Below are 22,543 nucleotides of genomic sequence, written 5' to 3'. Positions count from 1 at the left end.
TTATACCTTTGAGCAGCATAAATCACAGGAAATGCTTTAGTGATATAACATGCATGTTGGGGCAGCTGGGAGGGTAGCGGTTAGAGCTCTTGCCTTTAGACCCAAAGGTTACAGGTTTGAATCCTAGGTGTATTACTGATGCACAACGTACTGTGCCGCTGGGGGAAAAAAAAAACAGTTGTATAAGTAGATAAATAACTTTAAGTTGCTTGGGAAGAACATGTCATGTGTATGTTACATTGAAGAGGATGTGCATTGAGTTTGGACAGAAAAACATTAAATGGTAGTATGAACGTTACTGTATTAAACCATTGAATAATATACACACACACACACTTTCAGAACCGCTTGTCCCATACGGGGTCACGGGGAACCGGAGCCTACCCGGCAACATAGGGCGTAAGGCCGGAGGGGGAAGGGGACGCACCCAGGAGGGGACGCCAGCCCGTCGCAAGGCACCCCAAGCGGGACTCGAACCCCAGACCCACCGGAGAGCAGGACTGTGGTCCAACCCACTGCGCCACTGCACCCCCTCGTCACCATTGAATAATAGCTCTAAGATATTGTTAGCATTATGAAAACATTTCAGAAGTCAGTAAAAAGATATGTATTACAAAATCATACAAGCAGAGAAAATATATTTAAGTTTTTTTATTATAAATATGACATTTTCAACAGTAAGGTTATTCAGGAAATTTTCAACATTTTAAAAGTACATTAATTTCACAGTTTTCTTCACAGCCATTGTATGAATATGTGACACTACTCAGTACTGAACATCTTCAGCTGTCTAAACTGTCTTAACATGATAAACTAATGGCCCTTTTACTTCATCTTACCATTTGTTCACCATAACAAATTTAAGTAAATGATGGTTTTTATATTTAAGAACAGGATATTTGGTCATTTCTATCAAAGCTGAAAAACACAACAAAATAAACTTCAGTTATAAACATGTATAGTACAAAACATTTAAAAACATCAAAATATTATTTTAATATGAAAAATGGAATGTTTTCAAATATTAATTGATTCAGTAAAATATTCTGAAAAGTTAGCACAGTAAAGACAGTTCAAAGTTCATGGTAAGTGCAATCCAAACTTACATCTAGACTGAACTAAGGACATAATTCAATATCACATAAATGAGTAAAACTATTTAAAAGGCTCAAAGCACTGTTCATTTGTAAAAGTCAAAAATATATAACTTACCAAAATTTCCATATAAATTGAATAAAATGTGGAGATAGTTCAAAATATACATATAATTTATCTTAACCTGCACAACATTTTAATGACAAATCTGTGAGTAAACAAAAATTTTCAAATTACAATTATTAGAGCCTGCTTGGTTAGGAATGCAATGTATAAAGTAATGTCACAAGGTCTTCAGTAAAAAAAGGCTAAAAATGAGAACAGAACGTACATTAAAGTTTACCCGTAAGTTACTATAGGAAAGTGTGCATCTGAAAAATCTCAGTTACGAGAAAGGAATGTGTTTCTCCAGCACCATGGTATGAATACTTTAGGCCACTTAGCGCACAGTGATGCTCTCGGCTGTAGTGATGCAGTTCTTTGCTCGGTAATGGTTTAGTAGTTTATTCCATGCGACGCTGCACCGCAGCAGCTTCTGGTTCCCTTTGGAGGAGAAAAAGTCCACAGACACAGCAAGTTAGGAGACAGGCTACAATCACTGCTCTCTCTCTCTCTCTCTCTCTCTCTCTCTCTCTCTCTCTCTCTCTCTGCATTTGCACCTCATGTACGTACGTACATGTGGGCTTCTCTGCAAAAGTGGAAGCACGGGTTGCTCACCAAGGATGCAGAGCCCCACCTGGGCCCTGGTAATGGCCACATTGATCTGGTTGGGATCACCAACAAAGCCCACATTTTTGGAAAGCCAGGCCCTGGATGGTTCCTCCTCAATCTCAGCGATAGGTAAGGAGCGTACCGTGGAGAGGATTACATACTGCCATTCGCTTCCTGGAAGAAAAAACATGGCAGATTATGACCAAGACCTTATACGGCTTCAGAGTTTTTTCACAACAAATTCATACTCTACACTATATAGATGTAATTTCTGTCGTACTTTTTATTTGATTAGCAAACACTTTAATTCACAATAAAATACACTATTAATAATATACAACAAAATGCAATATATTTCAAACTTATCAGCATATTCATAACCAGTGCAAAATTAATCTTGTGCTAACTTTTAATTGTGTAAGGCTCAAGTACACTCTAAAAACGTGATTCTGTATCTCTCTTTTTAAAGGAATAAGGACAGATTACGAGGTATTTTCAAAATCTGGGGACGGAAGAGTCACCTTGGCTCTTTGTGATGGTGCACACTGTAATTTTATCAATTTTTTTCTTCTTAAGGTTGTTTTTGATCTCAGAGACCTGGGCGTTGTATGGTGAGAGAATAGCAATGTCCTCCGGGCGGATTTTGGAAATATTCACCAGTAACTGGGCAATGTGGACCTATTAGGAGAAGACCGATGCAATTACTTAAAAAAAGACTGAAAAAATCAACCATTTCTGAAATTAAGGTGCAAATTCTTGTTGCTTTTGGAAACAATTAAATATTAAATGTGATTCCAAGTATCTGAAAATAAACAAGAAATCTGAGCATGTGGGCAGCAATGACTTGAAGAAAAATCACACTTACAGCTATGTCACGCTCCTGCCTGTTTGCTTTGGAGTTCTCATTTCCCTTCTCTGTCGACACCACTAGGCTGATCTCCTTTCCACAAATGTCACCAAAGACAATATGGGAAGATTTCTGGGAGTTGACCTGAAGGACGCTGCATGGGCGTTCCACTGCAGTTTTCAGCTGCCCATTGTAAGATTCGTTGGAGGGAAATTCACAGATCTCTTCATGCTGCATGGAAACATTCAGTTCATCAGTTCCACATGGACCATGTACAGATTCTGAATGCATATCAGAAGTTAATTCAGGATGCTATAACCAGTGAAAAGCAATACATCCTTAAAATGTAGCTTTTGACGTAAAAACAGTTACATTATGCTGAAGCCCCTGGCTGCGTTCTTTGTAAAATTACCATACCATTCGGTACTGTGTGTCCAGCATCACGCGTCGTTCTGTACGTTCAACGTATCGTTCAAAAAGGGACTTTGACATTCCCAAACTGCGAACAAGTTCATTCCTGACGATGGGCCGGAGTTGCTTGTGGTCACCAAGCAAAACGATCTGAAACACATTGTTAGCATAATCACGAATTTTCTTCACTTTATTTTCTGATAAACCGAAATCAAAAAGCATTACAAGGTTCTTAAACTGATCTTGGTTATTCAACCACACATGAACAATATTTGAGGGTTAAAAAGGTTTCCCTACTTTACTTTAATTCGACTATTAATACTTTCATGCAGAAAAGCTTAGCTATCGATATTGATATAAGATATTTTAGTTACAATTTACAAAACTGGTTCCTTAACAGGATGCATCAGTAACAGTGTGAAAAACAGTCATGTCACAGGAGAAAGAACTCACTAGACATCTCTTAAGCTGACAGGCTCTTCTTAAATTGCTGAGGATTCAAACCCCTTCAAAACCTCAACACCAACAGAAACATTTTGGTTCATCTTAATATCCGCCTTTATGAATTTATCTAAAGGTGAAATAGCCATACCACTACGTAACACTAGGTGCGAAACTGCCAACGCACCTTCTCGGGTTTGTGGCTAACCAATGGGACAAAGGCCTGGGGTTCAGTTGCCATGGCGCACTCATCAATGAGGATCTGGCGGGCGCTGACAGTTTTGGTGATGTTTGGGGTGGAGGAGGCCGTGCAGGTGCACAAAATGACATCATGTTTCTTCAGCTCATGCAGCCGTGCTTTATTTAGCAGCTTTCTGTATCTATGCATGGAAGGATTTTTTTTAAGTATTGATCCAAGTTTCAGCATTAATAAAAGAGAAACATTATACTGCAGTATTATAAATATTTCTCCCAACCATGTGGGATAACATACACATTGCTTATAATGTTCATGAAGGAATATTTTTGCCTCAAGCCTGACTCCATACAGAACATACATGCATTTTGAAAAGTTTGAAACTATCTTGGGATATAATAAATGGATAGAAGTAACAAACTACTTTGCTGTTCAAAACAATTTTAGATCTCAGATTCAGTATTAGAATTTTTTTATTTTTTATTATAAGAGCAGCAGCAATTGTATTTACATGCATATGTAGCAGAGTTTACTAAGCATTCAGTGAACATGGGGAGTGTATATGCTATGGAATGTGTAGGCGACCTCTAAAGCCAAGCTGGGTTTTGCATGCATATGCATTTACAATAGCAAAAAGATACAAGTACAACAAAATGGTCTTCTGTACTTACTCTTCAACTTCCTCGTCTGTCAGCTCATCTTTATTATGAATTCGTTTATCAAACTCTACTATTTCTTTCCAGAATGGATTCTCTTTCTGTCTTATAAGATGATGCAAAGTAATAGATCTGTAAAAAAATGTTTATATTGACACATGACTATAAAACATCTTTTGGAAGTGACTGTATGATAGGTAGCACTGACCTGTTGGTATTGATCTATACCAATTCATTCACAACATTCTCTAAAAAAATACTGAGCTAAAAGTAACTAAAAGTGCTGGGTCAGTATGGGATATAACTCCTGTTGAGTTTCTTTAAGCCTATCTTGGCTGTAGCCCATTATTATGTATTGCAGCACTATGTTATTTCATAGTGCAATTTTCACAGATCCATTTACAGCTCCTTTATACAAATATGTTTAGTGTTTTTACAGTTTTCTTATGATCTAGTAAATTCACTGAGAATTTAAACCATCATGCATGGTCATGTTTACAACCAAATAAGATTTCTTGTATTGATGCAGCATGGACGCTAAACCTAGAGTTTTTTTTCAGTTTATTTGACAAGGCCTAACAAAAGTCAGCATAAGTAGCAATTTATTTAATCATTTTTTTACATTTATTCATTTTTTATTCATTGTTGGAGGAGCATGGCACTGTTTTGCATGTGTACAGCACAACTTTAATGCTGCTTCATGCTAATAAAAAACAATAAAATAAACTGAGGTCCCATCCATGTGTACCCTACGTCACACCTATTGTTTCCAGTATAGAGGAACACTGAGAACCCGCATTGTTGAGCTGTTGATGAAAACGAAAGTCTTATAGGGAAGGATTAAGCCGTATTACTGAGCTTTTACAGATTGCGATGCAGTGGACGGGCACAGGAAAAATTCAGAGTGATCGACCGACTTCCTGTCACAATCATGTTTGTACGTTGTGGTACAAGTGTACCTTCGTGAAACCATTCTGTGGCATGAGGCACTTGGCAGCATACCTGAGCTCTTGCTTGGAGTGCTCCTGCCTCAGTGATTTACGAGACAGCTGAAGGATGCTACCTGGGTAGGGATACTCCAGCATCTCCACCTGTCGACTGTATACTCGTAGAGGTCTTAGTTTGTCTTTAAACTTCATTAGGTACTCTAGTGAATTCAACAACACGAGGATCATGTGTTACACAGTGTAAACTTGTCACTCACACACTCACAAATATATATGTGTTCTATTTGTTTATGTGGGTATGTGTATGTAAGCAGTACCATGTAATGTCGTGTACAGATGCCACCTTTGGAGTTGAAAGACCCGAAGAGTCCAAGCTGGAATCCTGCTTTTGGCTGTAATACCACTGAACATGGTACTTACTATAAAATTGCTCAATTTGGGGGTAAACTGCTCGGTATAACCAGGTAAATAGCTGTAAGCAGCTTAACGCTGTAAGCTGCTCTGGAGAAAAGAATGAGCAAAATTCAGTAAATAAATATAAAAACAGCTTACCAGCAATGACATCAACAGACTTGTTGGATGGTCCACAGTAGAGAATAACTTCCTTCTTCTCTTTTTCCTTGGGGTCTTCAACGTACCTTGGTTTTTGGGAGTTCAGGACATGAAACCAGTATACTATGTAGGCTCCCACTACAGTCTTTCCTGTTCCTGCGAAAAAGGAAGGTTATCTTCAAATGCTAGAAAGTATCAAGACGTGTACAGGCCTTAAGATCACACCGTAATTTAAGAGTAGTGTAATGGTACAGATTAAAACTACACAGTTCAGTGCATTTCTACAGAGAGTGAAAAAACACGAGCTTGAAGCTTACCTGGCGGGCCCTGGATAAGAGTAAAGTTGCTTTTCAGTGCCTTCTCTATTGCAGCAAACTGACTCTCATTCAGCCTCGGAAGTCCCGGGGGTGGCTCGGTTTTAATGATTCTCCATTTTGGGATAGATTCTGCGTCTAATCATTAAAAAAAAAAACAAAGATTAACAGAAACATAGCATTTCATGAAATATAAGAGCCTCCCCGATCTGCAAGTATACAATGCTTACCTCCTTTAGGTATTTTCTTTCCAAGTGCTATGCTCTGAACAAGTTCATTTGCAGATTTTAAGTTGATTATCGCACTCTCTTTTCGTCTAACAAGGAGGAAATGAGGAGGACGAAGTAAACAAAACAATATTGCAATACATTCAATACGCACAGATAAAAACAGTTACGGGACTTAATTTTTTTTCCACCAACATAAAGGCTTAAGAGATATTGATTCTAAAATCTTAAAATTTACTTGGAAACTAACACTTATTTTTAGTGGCATTAGGGAAACGATAGACTAACTGTATACCTCTTTGGGTGTACGTATGTGAAGTGATTATTTGCACAGTGGTAAATAGAAACTGGGGTAATCTGTCTCCATAAGATTCTATGATGATGAAGTGTGGTCACTTTCAATACCCAAGAGGGAAAATGCATTACTGTTTAAACCTTATATTATCAGGAAACCTGATGTACTTACATATCAGGCAGAAGTTTTGGAATTAATTCAACTGTGAACTTTATGTTGTCCTGACGCACACATTCTGGGATTTCTTCCATTGCTGTGTGATTGATATAGAACTCCACTTCTTTAATTTTATGTTCTGAATTCTTTCTAGGTTCTGACGACCTAGTAGTCACTCCATGAGCCACCCAAGTAAAACCTGTTGGATCCACTTTCATTTCATGTTGATCAGGAATGGAATATTTCAGGTTCCTTTTTCGAACGCACAAGTAGCACTTCCCAAGGTTGCATTCGATGGCCCAATCTTTCACGCACTTCACAGGTAAGAAAAAGCTTCCTTCCAATTTGGTTCCCCTTTTCCAAATCACACTCATGTCTTCAATGGTAATACTCTCACTTTCATCTACAGCATTGGCAGCAGACTCCATTTCACAAAGTGGTCTCCAGATTCTTACATATTCGTCAATATTTACATACACATTCTTAGCTGCCCGTTCCGCACATTTAGAGAAGCAGACAATGGGGCTGTGGGTATGGTCTACACACACCTCAAAGCATGGATTAATGTTAAGCAGCTGAACTGTGGGCATCAAAAAGCCTTGTTTTATTTCTGTTGTCATTTGGACTTCAAGGGTTTCTCCGGGTTTCAAATTGAGAGCAAGTTGTACATAGTGCTTCTCACAACTAGAGTCTTTTCTCGTCTCCAAGCAATCCTTTTTGGGTTCTGTAGTTGTACTCATTATAATAGAGATCACACTGTTCCAGTCCTCTTTTGTCGCTGCTTCAACAAGTTTGTGCCAAACCTTTTTTGGGACACTGACGCATGGACTACTGTGTTGGACTTTTTTCAGTTCAAGGTCCATGCTGGTGGTGTCCATGGAATAAATTCTGCGCTTCCATTTCAGCTTCATGTGCTCCTTCTCTTTATCAAACAGTGGTTGGTCTTCTAATTGTAATTCTTTGTACATAACAGGTAAGAAGCCTGGTAGATCACTACAAAATGGAAATGATAACTTGAAATTGTCTCCTTCAGGGTTCACCTCAGTGACAAATGCCACCTTTTGAGTATTTTGTTTCTTGAGATGTATGCAAAAAGAGAGTGTTTCAGCTTTTCTTTGGTAGTCATTTGCCTTTTTGTTGTTCTTATCAAACTGCTGACACAACATGTCAATCTCAGGTGGGGAGTACTGGACTGGTGTATGACAGAGCACTGCATGGAGAAGTCTCTGCAGGATAACATCCAAGTAGCGGCGGATAGGTGATGATGCTTGTGTGTACGAATCAAGCTGCAAAGAGTAGTGGCCAACCCTTGCTTCAGGACTTGAGTTGGCACGGATCACGTATGATCTACCAAGCATCCGATTAAATTCTTTTGTAGCAGGGAGCAGTTGTGGATGGATGTCATCTGTGGCAATCAGATCAGCTATTCTGTCAAATTCTCTACTCTTTGCAGCAGACTGGAGCTCCTCCCATAAGGATGTCAGTACACAGAAACCTCCATCTCCTAACTGATGTTCAGGGATACCAATGTGATATGTCAAGTGTGTAGACATTGGTATGAGATCTTTATACTTCTTCTGTAGTTCTAACATATCCTCTTGTTTAGGCTTTGCCTGGCACTTCAGTGGTGTACATTGATTTGTTTCATTTATACCAATGAGGAATTCAGATACTGCATTGTTGAACATTATCATGAGTTCTTCAATCATTTGATGGGATCTTCTTCTCCCTGGAACCCTCTGATCATCAGGTTTAGCATACCACCAGTCTTCCAGAAGTCTTGCCTTTCTGTGAGCTTTTGAAAAGCGGTAAGCAACAGCAACACAATCTTCCACTGTATGAAATCTCAGGCCATTTGAAGTTTGCTCAATTATGTTCTCCGCTTTTTCATAAGACAGCTTCCTGTCTGATCTTATTTGAGACAAAACAAATTTGCTACTAAGAACTCTGTCTTTCACTTTGTCCACTTTGACGATCAAAGAAATTGCCCTGCGATCAAATCCCGGAAGAAAGCTACATGTATTAATGCCAACTGACTGCGGAAACATATGTACTGGTTCTTTACTGGGCCTATAGTATGTGACTCCATTTTTTTTTGCATACGTGTCTAAGACACTATCCTTACTTACAACGCTTGCCACATCTGCAATGTGCACTCCGAGTTCATAATAGCCATCCATTTCCTTCACACTAATTGCATCATCCAAGTCTTTGGAATTTTCTGGGTCAACAGTGAAAGTAATCAAATCACGGAAATCCATTCTGGTTTCATCACCCTTTTGGGGGCCCACACAGACTTGTGCTGCAGCTAGGACACTTTGTGGAGGAGAAACTACATTGAATTCCGCATCCAGGATCTTCAGTGCCTCATCCATAGAAGTTCCAATTGGTAGTATGTCTGTAACATGACCCAGAGGAAACAGATAGTTTTCTTTCCAGCACACCACCTCCACAAGAAAGACATGCTTGCGTTTTATTTCTTCACTGAGGTAATGATGCTTCACTATGTTCCATTTTCCATTATCAGACTTGTATACAGGGATTGAGTTTGGAAACCTCTTGCTCACCAAAATTCGAATTTTGGTCACACTGTTTTTTATAGGCACCATGACCTTGCTAACAAATTTACTTTCAGCTAGGATTCTCGGCTTTGGATTATCGTTATCCTCTAAAGTACATATACATACTCGTGAGGATTGAGATTTCTTAGTGACACCTAGTACCTTCCCAAAATATTTACCATTTTCTTTAGTTGTTATTTCAACAACTACCTCATCACCAGAAAAAGACATCGCCAAGTCCTTTCTTCCCTTAACTGTGATATGTGCAACAGGATTATCAAATGGTATGACATACCCTGCATTAAACTTGTCCATTACCAGTTCACCATGCTTATATAAACCTGGATATTGCTTAACCATGTTCATTAGTTCTTCTGCTTCAAGGTTTGAATGACAATCCTTGTGTTGTTCACAGATGTTGTCCATTTCATTGTAGTCCCCATTGTCTCCCACTGATGGTTCATAATTTACATTACAGTCAGCCTCTGCTAGCTCGTTCAGTATCTCATCCTCGTTCTCCACTTCAGTAGAATCAACATCACAGTTGCCCATTTCTATGGGCCTCTGAAATCGTGAGATTTCCCTCATTTCGTCTTCAATGTAGTCTAGGGTGAGATGTGGTGGGTATGCACTTTTCTTGACAATGCACTGCTCTATGTAGTTCTTCCAAATTTTTGGGCATTTGCCAAACACACACAGAGCAGCAGCATCTCCCACCACAATAACCTGTGATTGTGCTCTGGTCATTGCAGTGTTCAGAACTCGAGCATCATTAAAGAAGTCCAGACAAGTTATGTCAGATGAGAGCAGACTATCACGAGTATGAACTGTTGTCATCACCAGTACTCGGAACTGTTTGCCTGTTAAATGAAGCACAGAAAAGAGCGCTTCTTAATGACACATCTATCTACAGGTTTTCTTTCATTTGGCAGCAGCGTGAAGGAGGAGAAGAAGTATTTTAGTAAGCGACAGAGTGCTTACAATGGAAACCCAAAATCAATATCAAAATACCTGAGAGAAATAAATGATGTGAACTATGACAAAATGCACGTTTTAAATAATTCTACATTATACCTTGGACATTTTCCAGATTTTCCACAGTCACTCTTGAAAAGTTTCTTTTTCGCAGTTCTTTCCTGATTAGAAAAACCTTTAAAGATAAATGTGTAAAGGTTAGTGTGCTGCAGGAGAAGACATTTTATATGCTAATTTCTTTTTTATACTGGAGAATTTTTACTAATCAAGCAAGAACTGTTTGGGGGCAGTTTACTGCTTGTTGCCAGCAATAATATTTATTTCAAGATTTATAAATAATAAACCATAGGTTTTAAGTAAAGATGGTAGGATAATGGTTACAGCTAGGGCTAGTGCCTGTCACTCAATGGACCCAGGTTTGAATTCCACCTCCTGCTGCTCGATCCTTGATCAAGGTACTTATGCTAACTACATGGGCAATTGTTTGTAGGGAAATATCGGGGGAAATATCATGTAAAAACTCAATAAATTATTTTTCTAATTATTTTAAGTATACTGAGTACAGCAGAGTCAGTCAACATAAGTAAAATCTGAAAGATTTGTACAGCAAAAGCAAATAAAAATTTAGCAAATGTGTTTTCAAAAATTAAGCCAAATCAATCCATATTTGAATATCACCTAGTTAAGACTACCATAATAGGCAAATATAAGGTAGGTAAATACAAAATAAAGCATACACAAAGAAAAATTCAACATGCTAAAAGTTCCAGTAGTTCCCTTTCGTATCCTTGGGATTTGATGTACATGACAAGTTGAATACAGGAAAAATTACAATAGTAGAAGGGTACCTGACATCCTTCAGAAAGAACACATATAGTTCTTTGCTCCTGATTTCCCCATTCATTTGGCCAGTCTTTAAGGAGATTTTCCACAATATGCACAACACTTGTAATCTCTTCATAGTTGAACCAGGACATTGTTGTTTTGTCTAGAATGCACTGGCCACGGACATGGTGGAACCTCAGAGGATGGCATCTGGGATGAGCAGGAACCTTTCCATGGGCTTTGATGGCATCACTCTTACTGGCATAAAAATTACTTGACACAAAGTCAACAATTTCTTTTGTGGACCTGTAATTTTCATTGAAAATGATTCTACTTTTCAAAGCTATGGAAGATGTGTGTTGCAGGTAGTATCGGAAGAGACGATTAAGGAGAGTGCAACCAGAACGTTGTTCATCCGCCACAGAGAAGAGCTTTGGACACAGCTGCATGTGATCTCCAGCTAAAACCACACGTGTTCCTTTCCCAGCCAGACCGATTGGCATCAGAGCTTCACACTCAAGCATTTGAGAAGCTTCGTCAATCAGGATATGGGTGAAATAGCCAGAGGGTAGCTTCAGGTTATGAAAATGTCTCGCCATGGATGCAGTTGTTATGACTAGTCTGAACTGGTTTATTGTAGCACGATCAGGAAATGTGAAGGATTGGCCATCACTGGAACGATGACAATATTGCAATGTGACATCATCTGTTGCACCTACAGGCACTCCTTTTTTATTTGCTTTTATTCTGAGAGGTTTGGCTTCATGGTGTCCAGCAATGACATACTGATGGAAATGATCTTTGACATATAAATCTGCAGAACTGAAAGGAGAACAAAATTAATTTGCAGTTGGAAAACTTTTGTTTTCTAATGTGAAAGTAACGTGAAATTATACAATCAAAAGTGTAAACCACCTTTTATTTATATTGATTGTCACACCCACGTCCTCAGCACAACCGCAAGCACCTGGTCACAATCAATGCAGCCGGGTCTAAAAAGCACCAGTCCACCACTCCCTGGTTGCAGAAACTCATTGAGACAACTGTCCCCACTGCGTTCGCACCTTGCCTGTCCCGCTCACGTTTCCCTTCCTCATTCTTCCTCGCCTATCTCCCCGTCCTTGTATCCTGTCTCCCATGGACACGATCATCGCTCATCCTTCCGACCATGTCTCTGGATCATCCTCGGAACGACGTTCACCCCTCGGTTCAGACCCTTCATCCGTCCTGACTACGATCTTTACTTTGCCCCAAGAACTGCCACCTGAACAATCCCGCATCTGGGTCCACTCTTCCGCTCCTCGACGCGACGGCGTTACATTGATACATGAAGCAATAAAAAAAACCTTTTTTATTACAACAGTTTTGTCCATTCCATGGAGAAGCACCAAAGCGAGCCCTAATGTACCTGCTAGAGCGGCTTCTAATTCCATACATTATGATGATTCTGTGTGTACACAGACTGAGACCCTGACTTACAAACTTTGGAACAGTGAAATAACATTTTGTACTTATTTTTTTTCATAGAGCCAGCACACAATTCAAATTACATGCCAAGTTTCACCCGTTACACCAACAGATGTTGATCGTGAACACTGAGCTATGAGACACATGGCACATGAACATTGAGCCAGGAGACTCAGAATTTGCCTGAGAATGCACAAGGCTGTTTGTCAGTTTGGTCTCCGTTACCAGTGGGAGACAGAGAGTCCACTGAGCTGTTCTTTTTCCATCCAAAAAATAATGTTGCTGCCACCCAGCCCTCGAAGCTGTCATATTCCTGACAATAGTATTTACATTTATTCGTTTAGGGTGTGCTTTTCTCCAAATCAACTTACAAGTTAATTGCACAACAGTTGAAGAGTCATAGATGCAGACACGTGATTCTCATAGCACGGTCAGTCTGATCAATACTAATATTTTGGCCTCCGTATATTAGGCCAGCAGCTGCATATGGAATTGATGACAAGTCCCTGGCCTGCTTCATGTCATATTCGACTAATTTACTTTTTCAATATTGAACCAACTTTCATCCCAGTTAGGTTCACAAGTATGGGACCCTCTCTACACTAAACTTTATTTCATTTGTAGAACGTAGTCACATTTACACTGACATTAGTAGCTTCCAATTTGAAGGAGAAAAAGGTGCACCAACTGTTTCATGTTTACACATCCAACAGATTAGCTATTATTCAGCGCAGAACTCTTACCTGTTAGTGTGAGTACAGATCAAGACTCTGGTTCCAGGCTGACGTACCAGCTCCTTGACTGCTGTACCAAGAGTGAATGTTTTTCCTGTTCCAAAGGGCCCATAAATGAGGAGTGGTGCAACAGTCCCTTTGCTGTCTGAATCTCCAAGTATGAAAGACATGGCCGCTTGCTGCCTTGCATTGAGCCTAGGTTGTTCCCCTTTGTGAACTGGAACACAGCAACGGTTGAGGTCTGGCAAAACAATCTCAACATCTGGAAGGAGGTCAATGGCCTTGTGCATCTCACAGAAATGGAGACGATTGATCTGAAACTGAATCTCCATTTTATAGGTTGTGTCCTTCCGGAGGTTCAGGTCAGAGCAGCATCTTTTGGAGAGCTGTAGGTACATCTTGTTCTCACTGCTGGCATCTCGAAGGATTTCTGCTTCATACACCTGCCGACTACTGCCTGATGAAGGAGCAACCAGAGCTGAACTAACTGCTCTCCTGAGCACAAATCCCTCAGGTGTGTCAGGAGTTAGCAAATAAAAAACAGGAACTGCAGCAAAAAGTTCTCCGGCTGGAGCGATTTTAAACCCAAATGTATCCTCATAGATTTTGTCAGACAAGGAGATTGTCTCTTGCAGACTAAGTCTGGAGTTGAAACACAAAGGAGAAAGACAGATTGGTTACAACATGTGTAGTTTCACCATCCTTTCAGTGCAACTGAGAACATCAGTCAGATTGTTATAATAGTTTAATATACGTATATATAAAATTACCAAATACGGGCTGCAAAAATAATACAGCTAAAAATAACACCCACAATACTAACAATGTTCATTACCTCAAAGCATGATAAGCTGTACATCATTACCTGGACACCACATTTTCATGTGCTAGCTCCTCTTTGTAAAGGAAGCTGTGCATTCTTTCTCTGTAGTTATTGGTGGTAAGAGAAGTGCTGTCTTCAGCTCTGGCACTGAATTCAAAGTTCATGTGAGGAGGTTTGTACTCCTTCTGGAGCTCCACCTCTTCGTCCCTCTTTTCCAAGTACGGGATGATAAATTTATTTCCCCTGTGCCATCTATCCAACACCTGGCCAGAGAAGCCGTCTTTCTTCGCAATCTCTTCTAATTCATAGGATTTCTGTTCACCCACTATCACCTGGAGCTTCTGTAGCAGTACTGGCCTCATATCAAAGTCAAACACCAGCCACTGTACATACAGGCCTGGGTTGACAGCTTTGAAACAGACTGGGACTTGATAGGACATTTCTGAGGTAGCAAATCTTTCTCCTCTGGCATAATTGCAAGGGTCTTCTGTGATGTCTTCACCAATGGTGAAAATGGCTCCTGGTTCATCCTTCAGCAATGCAACATGGGCAAATAATCTCTGTGAAGAGAAAATATGTGCAGTATTGGCTTAGAAATCAAGCAGAGAACTTCAGTGGTTTCTGAGATGTTAGCCCACATGACAGCTGCCCAAGTTATATTTTAAGACAGCCTTCATGGAAAATTTTTGAACGCTAATACCAGGAAAAGACTGTGGAAGTAACTTGCTGTTCAAAACAAGCTTCTCACCTCGGTCAATATCTGGAAATTCCATTTCAGTTCAGTACCAGTCTCCTCACATATCATACTCAAACTCATGTCATATGTGACTGCGACGTCATCCACATAATCTGAGATCTGAAAAAATATTGAAAACAAATGACAAATTGACCAGAGCCACTCCTGTGACATTGCACACAAAAAAAATCCTATCAGGTATAAAACTAACATCAGCAACTTGAAAGCACTGATGTACTGTATAAGTTAATATAAGAAGTCAACAGGGCTACAAGACAACTGAGATGCACTGGCTTCTCATCTTGTCGGATGGTCGACTATACTAAGGGTTGTGTTTTGAACTGAAATTTCTATGCTTGTAAGGCCCTTCTTAATAGCTCATTAAGCAAATTTTATTGTACAATATACAGTGGCTCAAAAGTTTGAATTCTTGTAAAAGGAACCTTCTTCATAAAAGAGAAGCTTGTGCTGCAACAATGGATGTCGAGATCGTGGTATGCTGTAATGTTCTCCAATGTTTTCCAAATAAATCTCCCAGAAACTTTTTTTTTTAATGACATCCTTAAAATTGTGAAATTCCCTTCTTGAAGCCTGAAACAGCACTCGATTTTTCAACATCCAGCCCTGTAATCTGGGAGCAAAAACAATGTGTGGTGTGACCATGACAGGGAGACAAGGGCATATCAGTATGTCTGACTTACAATGTGCACTTCATTACTGCTGCTCTTGTATTCTTGCAAGAGACGGTCTCTATAAGACATGAGCCCCTCAGCATTGATGTTGTGTCTGATCTCCTCAACTTCCCTGTATCGCGTGAGCCACTCTCTCAGCTCCTCGTCTGAATGGGCTCGCACACAGTTGTCTCCATAATCACATGCCTCGGGCCTGTCAAGAAAGAACGGGATACAATCAAAAAAGCAGCATCTTTCACGTCCAGCAAATGTTTACTGTTACCCGCATGCATGGGTTACAAATCAGATTTCAATGAATTTTTTATCAGGCGTTACATGTAGTTTGCAAAGCACTATTTTACCAGCTAAGATCACCTGTCACACAGCTGAAATTCTTTTATGTGCTTCTGAGGTGGAGGACGGTGCTTCCATTCAACGGTTGAGTCTTGGGAAATCATCCGGGCATGATCCAGGGAACTACAGTGTCTTACAAAGTTCTCCTTAGAGGATACAGTCAGCAAGCAAGCCTTGCAGTAGAATTCCTCCTGAGAACTGGGCTCACCTGCAGAGCTTGAGATTGTCTGCAGCCTCTTCTGAGACAGCAACACCAGTTGCCCGCGATCCCACTGACCCAGGCCCTCTGCCTTCCACACAGCCATTTCCACCTCGCTGTGGGCAAACAGGCACCTGGAGAACCCGTGCCAACAGGGCAAGCCCTTCTTGATGTGGCTGCAAAACTGAAGGTCGCGCTTGGCTGGTGGTTTTCGGATCTCATTGTAAACTTTTTTATTATGTCCTTCCACTAAGTAGTGGATTAATACTGGCCTCCAGGGGTGTGCTTCCCGTGAGCTGCAAGTGTTATTCCACCGTTTGGTTGCAATCCTCTGCGGACTGCTGTGGAAACATGCCTCGCAGAGCTCCAGAAACTCCCCGGAAAACTCGGTCAAGATTTGTTCTGCTGCATTTGTTTGTTTAGCAGTAAAAGTTTCAAGGTCTGCTACCAGTCTCATTAATGTGGCATGATCTATACGGCGGCGTTTCACAAAATTCCACACCAGAACTTCCTCATGGCTTCTGGCAAAGGTGCATCGGTTCTTATGCTTGGCGCAACCACACCCTTCTTTAAAAAAATGGCACACGGCGTATTGGCCGGGATTCGGAAATTCGGGCCGACGGGAGACATGCTTCCAGTTTTTGGTGTTACCGTTGGCTTTAGCCAAAAGTATATTCCTAGTGCACTGGTGGTTCACAGTTTTCAGTGAATATGAGATTTCACTCTCCTTTATAGAACATAACGAACAAGCAAGTTTGAGTCTGCACTTTTGTACGAGATCCCGTAAAATGGAAGTACTGTGCTCCATCGGTTAGCTGCTAGTGTTTAACTATATTACATTTTATACTGCAATAAAAAAGACATGCAACGTTTGCAGTAGCTCTGCAAACTTTTAAAATAATGTATCCAGTGTCTTCTTTAGAGCTGCAAGATATAGAGAAGCAAAAAACATCAGTTTTTATATGCATATTTTCACAACTTGTTTACAGAACCAATTCTTCCAGATGCATTAATTGAATTATGATAATATTAATTATATTTACAACGTAATTTACAATTCTGCACCCACTTATAAGAAACATAATTAATAATACATCAACACAGCACAATTGAAATATGGTGAACTGTTGGCTGATTTTACTCTAAGGTAAACTTCAGAAATATACTGTACGTTCTTGTTTAATTTTATTTTATTAATCCATCCATCCATCCATCCATCCATCCATCCATCTATCCATCCATCCACACACAGTCTCATTCATGCACATATACACACACACACACATAGTCTGAAGCTGCTTGTCCCAAGCAGGGGTCACAGCAAACCAGAGCCTAACCTGGCAACACAGGGCGCAAGGCTGGAGTACATGTATTTGGTGTACATGTTCCCTTTTATTCTTCAGTAATATGAAAGGTGCAACAAATTCCTGGTCATTACTGCAGAAATGCCTTTGAGTAATAAGAAAAACTGTTTCTTGGGTTCAGGAAGGAAACACTTACTCATCAACGCTAAACCCAGTTAAAAAATGTAACTGTTCTCCTCTTACATTGTGCACAGTGACTTCAGCAGCCTTTCAAATGTCCCACATGTGAGAGTGGGTGTGTTTGACGACACTAAGGGAGATGAGTCCTTGAGGGAGGGATGTCCAAATATCATTAAAAAACAAATATACAGAATGTATTTACATTACCCACAGTAAACGGTACACCTATTTTAATTTTCCCTTTCCTGACTTTTAAGTACCTTATTAGGAATTAAATGTAGCAATGTGCAAATATGAAACAAAAAAAAAAAAACACATAAACACGGGTTCTTTCAGCCTACTGTCATGTTGTGTTTTCCTATTATCTGTTATGGCAAGACATATTCCTGGGTTGTTTGTACAGAAACATTCACACCTGGTCTAGCACGTCGGGGCGGGCGGAGCCAGGGACGGGCCAACAGCAGCTGAACTTAATCAATGTCCCTATTTCTTTCCCCGGCCGGGCCAGCGAGGGGAAGAGAGCGACTGAGAAGCCGATGCCGGAGACGACCCCGAGACGTCGGCGAATCAGGACACGACCCCGACCCCAAACGCAACCCCCGCCTTCCGAGCGCCCCCGTGACCTACCGGTTCCCTGTGCCCCCCGTTTCCCCCCTTTCTCCTGTCTGTTGACCCACACAACTCTGAATGAACCCCCCCCCTCCTTTCTCGCAACCCTCGTGACTGTGCCGGCGCTTCTTCCTTACACCTAGGTTATACGAATCACCTGAGTGTTTTCTTCATTTTCTTAAAATCTAGTGTGTCGATTGAGAATTTAACCCAAAATGCACGGTTACGTAACACGGAAATATATCCCACACTGTCGCAAGATTGTATCAAAGATTTTTAAAAGTGTAGTTTTTCTCAGGCTATAACGTAGAATGGATTTATACAAATCCTTTTAGGTTTTTCAAGGAGCCCAACAGAACCCATCAAGCAGGGTTAACTTTATAGCTCCTACTGACAGACTGGGTTGTAACAGAGCTGTAAGTGAATGTGTTCTGTCTGACTGATGTTCTACCCAGATTTTTTTATCTGTAGTGAGAAAACATTTCAAGTCACATCTCATAAAATACCTGTTTATTAAAATTAACACAGCTGTACATATAATACAGCTACTTTCATTTTTTAAAAAGTAATTAATAGTACAGTATGGGGGCACAGTGGATGGTGGGCTTGGCTGGGTCCTGCTCTCTAGTGGGTCTGGAGTCTGAGTCCCGCTCAGGGTGCCTTGTGATGGACTGGCGTCCCATCCTGGGTGTGTCCCCTTCCCATCCAGCCTTGCACCCCATGTTGCCAGGTTAGGCTCCGGTTTGCCACAACCCTGCTTGTGACAAGCGGTTGTAGACAGTGTGTGTAATAGTACAATACACACACACACACACACACACACACACACACACACACACACTGTCCAAAACCGCTTGTCCAATACGGGGTCGCGGCGAGACGGAGCCTAACTCAGCAACACAGGGCGCAAGGCTGGATGGGGAGAGGATACACCCAGGACGGGACGCCAGTCCGTCGCAAGGCACCCCAAGCAGGACCCCGAACCGCAGACCCACCAGAGAGCAGGCACAGGCCAAACCTGCTGCACCACCATGCCCCTTCTATATACTGTATATACACACACACACTAAAAGCAATTCGAAGGCAGTTCTCGTATGAAACACACCAGGACTATTTGAGGAAACTGGAGCACCTGGAGGACACCCAGCAAAAACAGGAAGAACATGTCAACTCCACAGAGACTACGCTGGATTCAACCCCATGTCCACATGCACAAGAGCTGTGAGACACCAGTACTATCTGCTGCGCTGACCTCCATGTCTCCATTCTTCATGCTAACTTCATGCTGAATCGGTTGAAAATCAATGGTGATACTAAAACTGTTATCTAAGGTCTGAGATGAAGTAAAAGAAGAAATTTTATTTATGCCGTACTTAATAATTGCCGCAGCAATTTAATTGTTTAATGTCAGAAGCAGTATAAAGAAGTTTGGTATGTGCAACAGATCTGATCAAAAGATGTGGAACTGATCAGCTCGGGAGCTGGTCAAACCCGCTGTGCCACTGCACCCCCTTTAGTAAAATATAATATATATTTATAAAGTCTGCAGAATATTTTCAGAACCGCTTGTCCCATACAGGGTCACGGGGAGCTGGAGCCTACCCGGCAACACAGGGCGTAAGGCCGGAGGGGGAGGGGACACACCCAGGACGGGACGCCAGTCCGTCGCAAGGCACCCCAAGCAGGACTCGAACCCCAGACCCACCGGAGAGCAAGACCATGGTCCAACCCACTGCGCCACCGCACCCCCTAGTCTGCAGAATATTTCACAGAAAACACCAAAAAAAAAAAAAAAAAAACTTTTGAAGCAGAAAATCAGCCAGAGGGGTTAACTGAGAAAAGATGTAAATGCTCTGGTATCGCTTAAACAAAAGTACTACCTGTGGCCCATGTTACATGAGACACAGCAGTTTAGTCTTTGAGTCCTTTAGCAAGAATAAACTCCACAAGTCAAGTGACTACATTTTATAGCGCACACTTATACTGTATTTATTGTCTTTCTAGCAGTGAAGAGCAGCTCCACTTACTGCCCCACAACGCAGCGCCTTCACCGTTCTGTTAATGACTGACATGGAGCAAATAAACATTTCGTTTGGAAAGAAAACACACTGATTTCGGACGGAAGCGAGACATGATCTTTCCGTTCTGAACGAGTTGACGCCATCGACGTGACCCTTTGAAAATCCACTCCGATGTCATTTTGTAAGGGGGGCACGTTGGCGCAGTGGGTCGGACCGGGTCGGACCGGGTCTTGCTCTCCTGTGGGTCTTGGGTTCGAACCTCATTTGGGGTGCCTTGCGATGGACTGGCGTCCCGTCCTGGGTGAGTCCCCTCCCCGTCCAGCCCTACGCCCTGTGTTGCCGGGTTAGGCTCCGGCTCCCCGCGACCCCGTACGGGACAAGCGGTTTCAGATGATGCGTGTGCGTTATTTCGCGAAGGAGCGGCTGCTGCACCAGAGAATCACGAGAGACTGCGAAAATGAAGTCACGGAGTGTGGAAGAGGGAAAACAAGATTCGCTAGGCTAGTGGTACTAAAACCACGAAACAGCCCACTTTAGTTTGTGACAGGAACGCCTCTCGTCTCCAGGAGAACAGAACAAGCCTGTTCTGACTGAGAAGGAAGAGCAAGAGGGAAGTTTAGAATCATGAATCATATCTATTATCTGCAAATACTTAAAACGAGGTCCACAGAGCGCACGTCACAGTTCCACGCGTTAACATAACACAGACCCTGGCCATTATTAACTAAAGTTGAGGATACGTAAGTAAAGGAAAATATTATCCAGCCCTCAAATCATAACGTTAACAACACAGTGATGCACTGATGCACCTGGCGTAATAATCCAGAGTTACAGTGAGTAACCAGAGGGCTCCATTTTTCTTTTTTTTTTTTTTTTGAATTTGCCTTCATCCTGTTGTGCTTTAAACACACAGTAACACTGAGTGTCATCAGGGCGGAGGCACAGAATGATCCGTTTATTAAAAAGTGGAATAAAGAGAGCCTGGCAGCGGAGGCAACGCGGTTAAACACCATGTTACATGTATTCCTCCCGATTCAATACTAGTTTATGAAGCGATTAGAAATACAGTAAATCATCATCATCATGTCGCTTCAGAGCGCGCAACCACAGTATAATTGATAAACCCGGTGATTATAATAAGTCATTTCATCATCATAATCATAGGCAGACAATTCCTGTTCCACCTTAAACCGGTTAAAATTAAAGGTGGATACAAATACATTTAAAAAAGAACAAGATGCCGCCTTAGCAGCAGCGGTATCAAAGAAAGAAAGAAACTAAGAAAGCAGACTTACAGCAGCAGGGAAGCGATGGCATCCGAGCGAATAACTGTTGAAATGCATGTGATCATGTGTTTTCTTCCCGCGGAGATGCGAGCAGTAAGTGGTTCCACGTTCGGTTCGTGTCACACACGTCACGAGCTGCCGGGATGCGGGGAGCAGAGGCCACAGTGGTGTGTGGCGGAGGCGACGCGGTGGGTGGGACGCCCTTAACTAAGCGGAGCGACGCTCCGTTTTCCGCGCGGCGCTCTTAAGTTTCGTTTTCCGCGTTTCTGCGTGTCAGCGTTGCGACAGCGTTGCGAATCATGTGCCCTTATACTTATTACTCATTCTTCGTTGCCTCGAAGGTAACATATTTTAACGCAAATATCATGGGTGCAATTTTCCACCACGGAAGGAAGGCCAAACTAGAGACGCTGAAGTGTAACAGGGAGGGAAGAGTCAAGGAAGTGGTGTCAACGACGGCGGACGGTTCAATACAACTTTTAATGAATGTACGCTCACGTGATCATGTGGATTGTGGCGCATTTATTGAAGATATAACGATGTCAGCCACAATGTGAGCCTGGACAGCAGCGGACGAAGTGTGTGCAGGAGGTGTAACTTTTACGTGTGCCAAAAAAGACAAGACACAGAAGGAGGGTTTGCTATTTCCAGTTTAACCACACGTAATTTTCTTGTGAATGAAAACAAAGAATCAAATAATATTCCTCATTCCTTTCCTCATTCCATCCAACCATCAGTGGACATAATTCTTTGCTTCGCTCATAATTAGCGCCGCTTGTAACGCGAACGTGCGCCTCATGCATTAACCCTACATACCATATATATATATAGTACCGTGATTCGGTTTACCTGTCGTACTGTTTTATTTTCACTGATGCTCAATAACAGTGTAACTTCACCGATGGTCCCAACGTAACATCTCCACCTACGCGTTGCACATAGCAGCTATA

General features: G+C 41.5%; 1 protein-coding gene across 1 annotated transcript; it reads right to left on the bottom strand.

Annotated features, from left to right (window-relative positions):
• Positions 1–1,309: 1,309 nt before the first annotated feature.
• helz2a (helicase with zinc finger 2a) lies at positions 1,310–22,314 on the bottom strand. Its single transcript, XM_018725777.2, has 20 exons — positions 21,603–22,314; positions 16,016–17,117; positions 15,671–15,854; positions 14,982–15,089; positions 14,276–14,793; positions 13,420–14,052; positions 11,233–12,031; positions 10,484–10,559; positions 6,864–10,269; positions 6,401–6,486; positions 6,174–6,308; positions 5,857–6,012; positions 5,360–5,504; positions 4,373–4,489; positions 3,693–3,885; positions 3,071–3,214; positions 2,672–2,884; positions 2,328–2,484; positions 1,813–1,980; positions 1,310–1,638 (listed from the first exon to the last, which is right to left on the bottom strand). Exons 2-20 carry the CDS (start codon positions 16,999–17,001, stop codon positions 1,535–1,537), a joined length of 8,328 nt encoding a protein of 2,775 aa, XP_018581293.2. The 5' UTR covers positions 17,002–17,117; positions 21,603–22,314; the 3' UTR covers positions 1,310–1,534.
• Positions 22,315–22,543: the final 229 nt, after the last annotated feature.

Source organism: Scleropages formosus, chromosome 22 (assembly GCF_900964775.1).
Source record: "Scleropages formosus chromosome 22, fSclFor1.1, whole genome shotgun sequence".
NCBI classification, from domain to species: Eukaryota; Metazoa; Chordata; class Actinopteri; order Osteoglossiformes; family Osteoglossidae; genus Scleropages; species Scleropages formosus.
Note: the sequence above shows the minus strand (reverse complement) of the source record. Positions and strands in the feature narration are given on the sequence as shown.

Coding starts and splice junctions, on each gene's coding strand:
- helz2a (XM_018725777.2), bottom strand. CDS start 17,001: ATGGAGCACAGTACTTCCATTTTACGGGATCTCGTACAAAAGTGCAGA. Junction 15,090..15,670: donor GCAGTAATGAAGTGCACATT/GTAAGTCAGACA, acceptor ATATTTTTTCAG/ATCTCAGATTATGTGGATGA. Junction 3,886..4,372: donor ACAGACGAGGAAGTTGAAGA/GTAAGTACAGAA, acceptor TTCCATGCATAG/ATACAGAAAGCTGCTAAATA.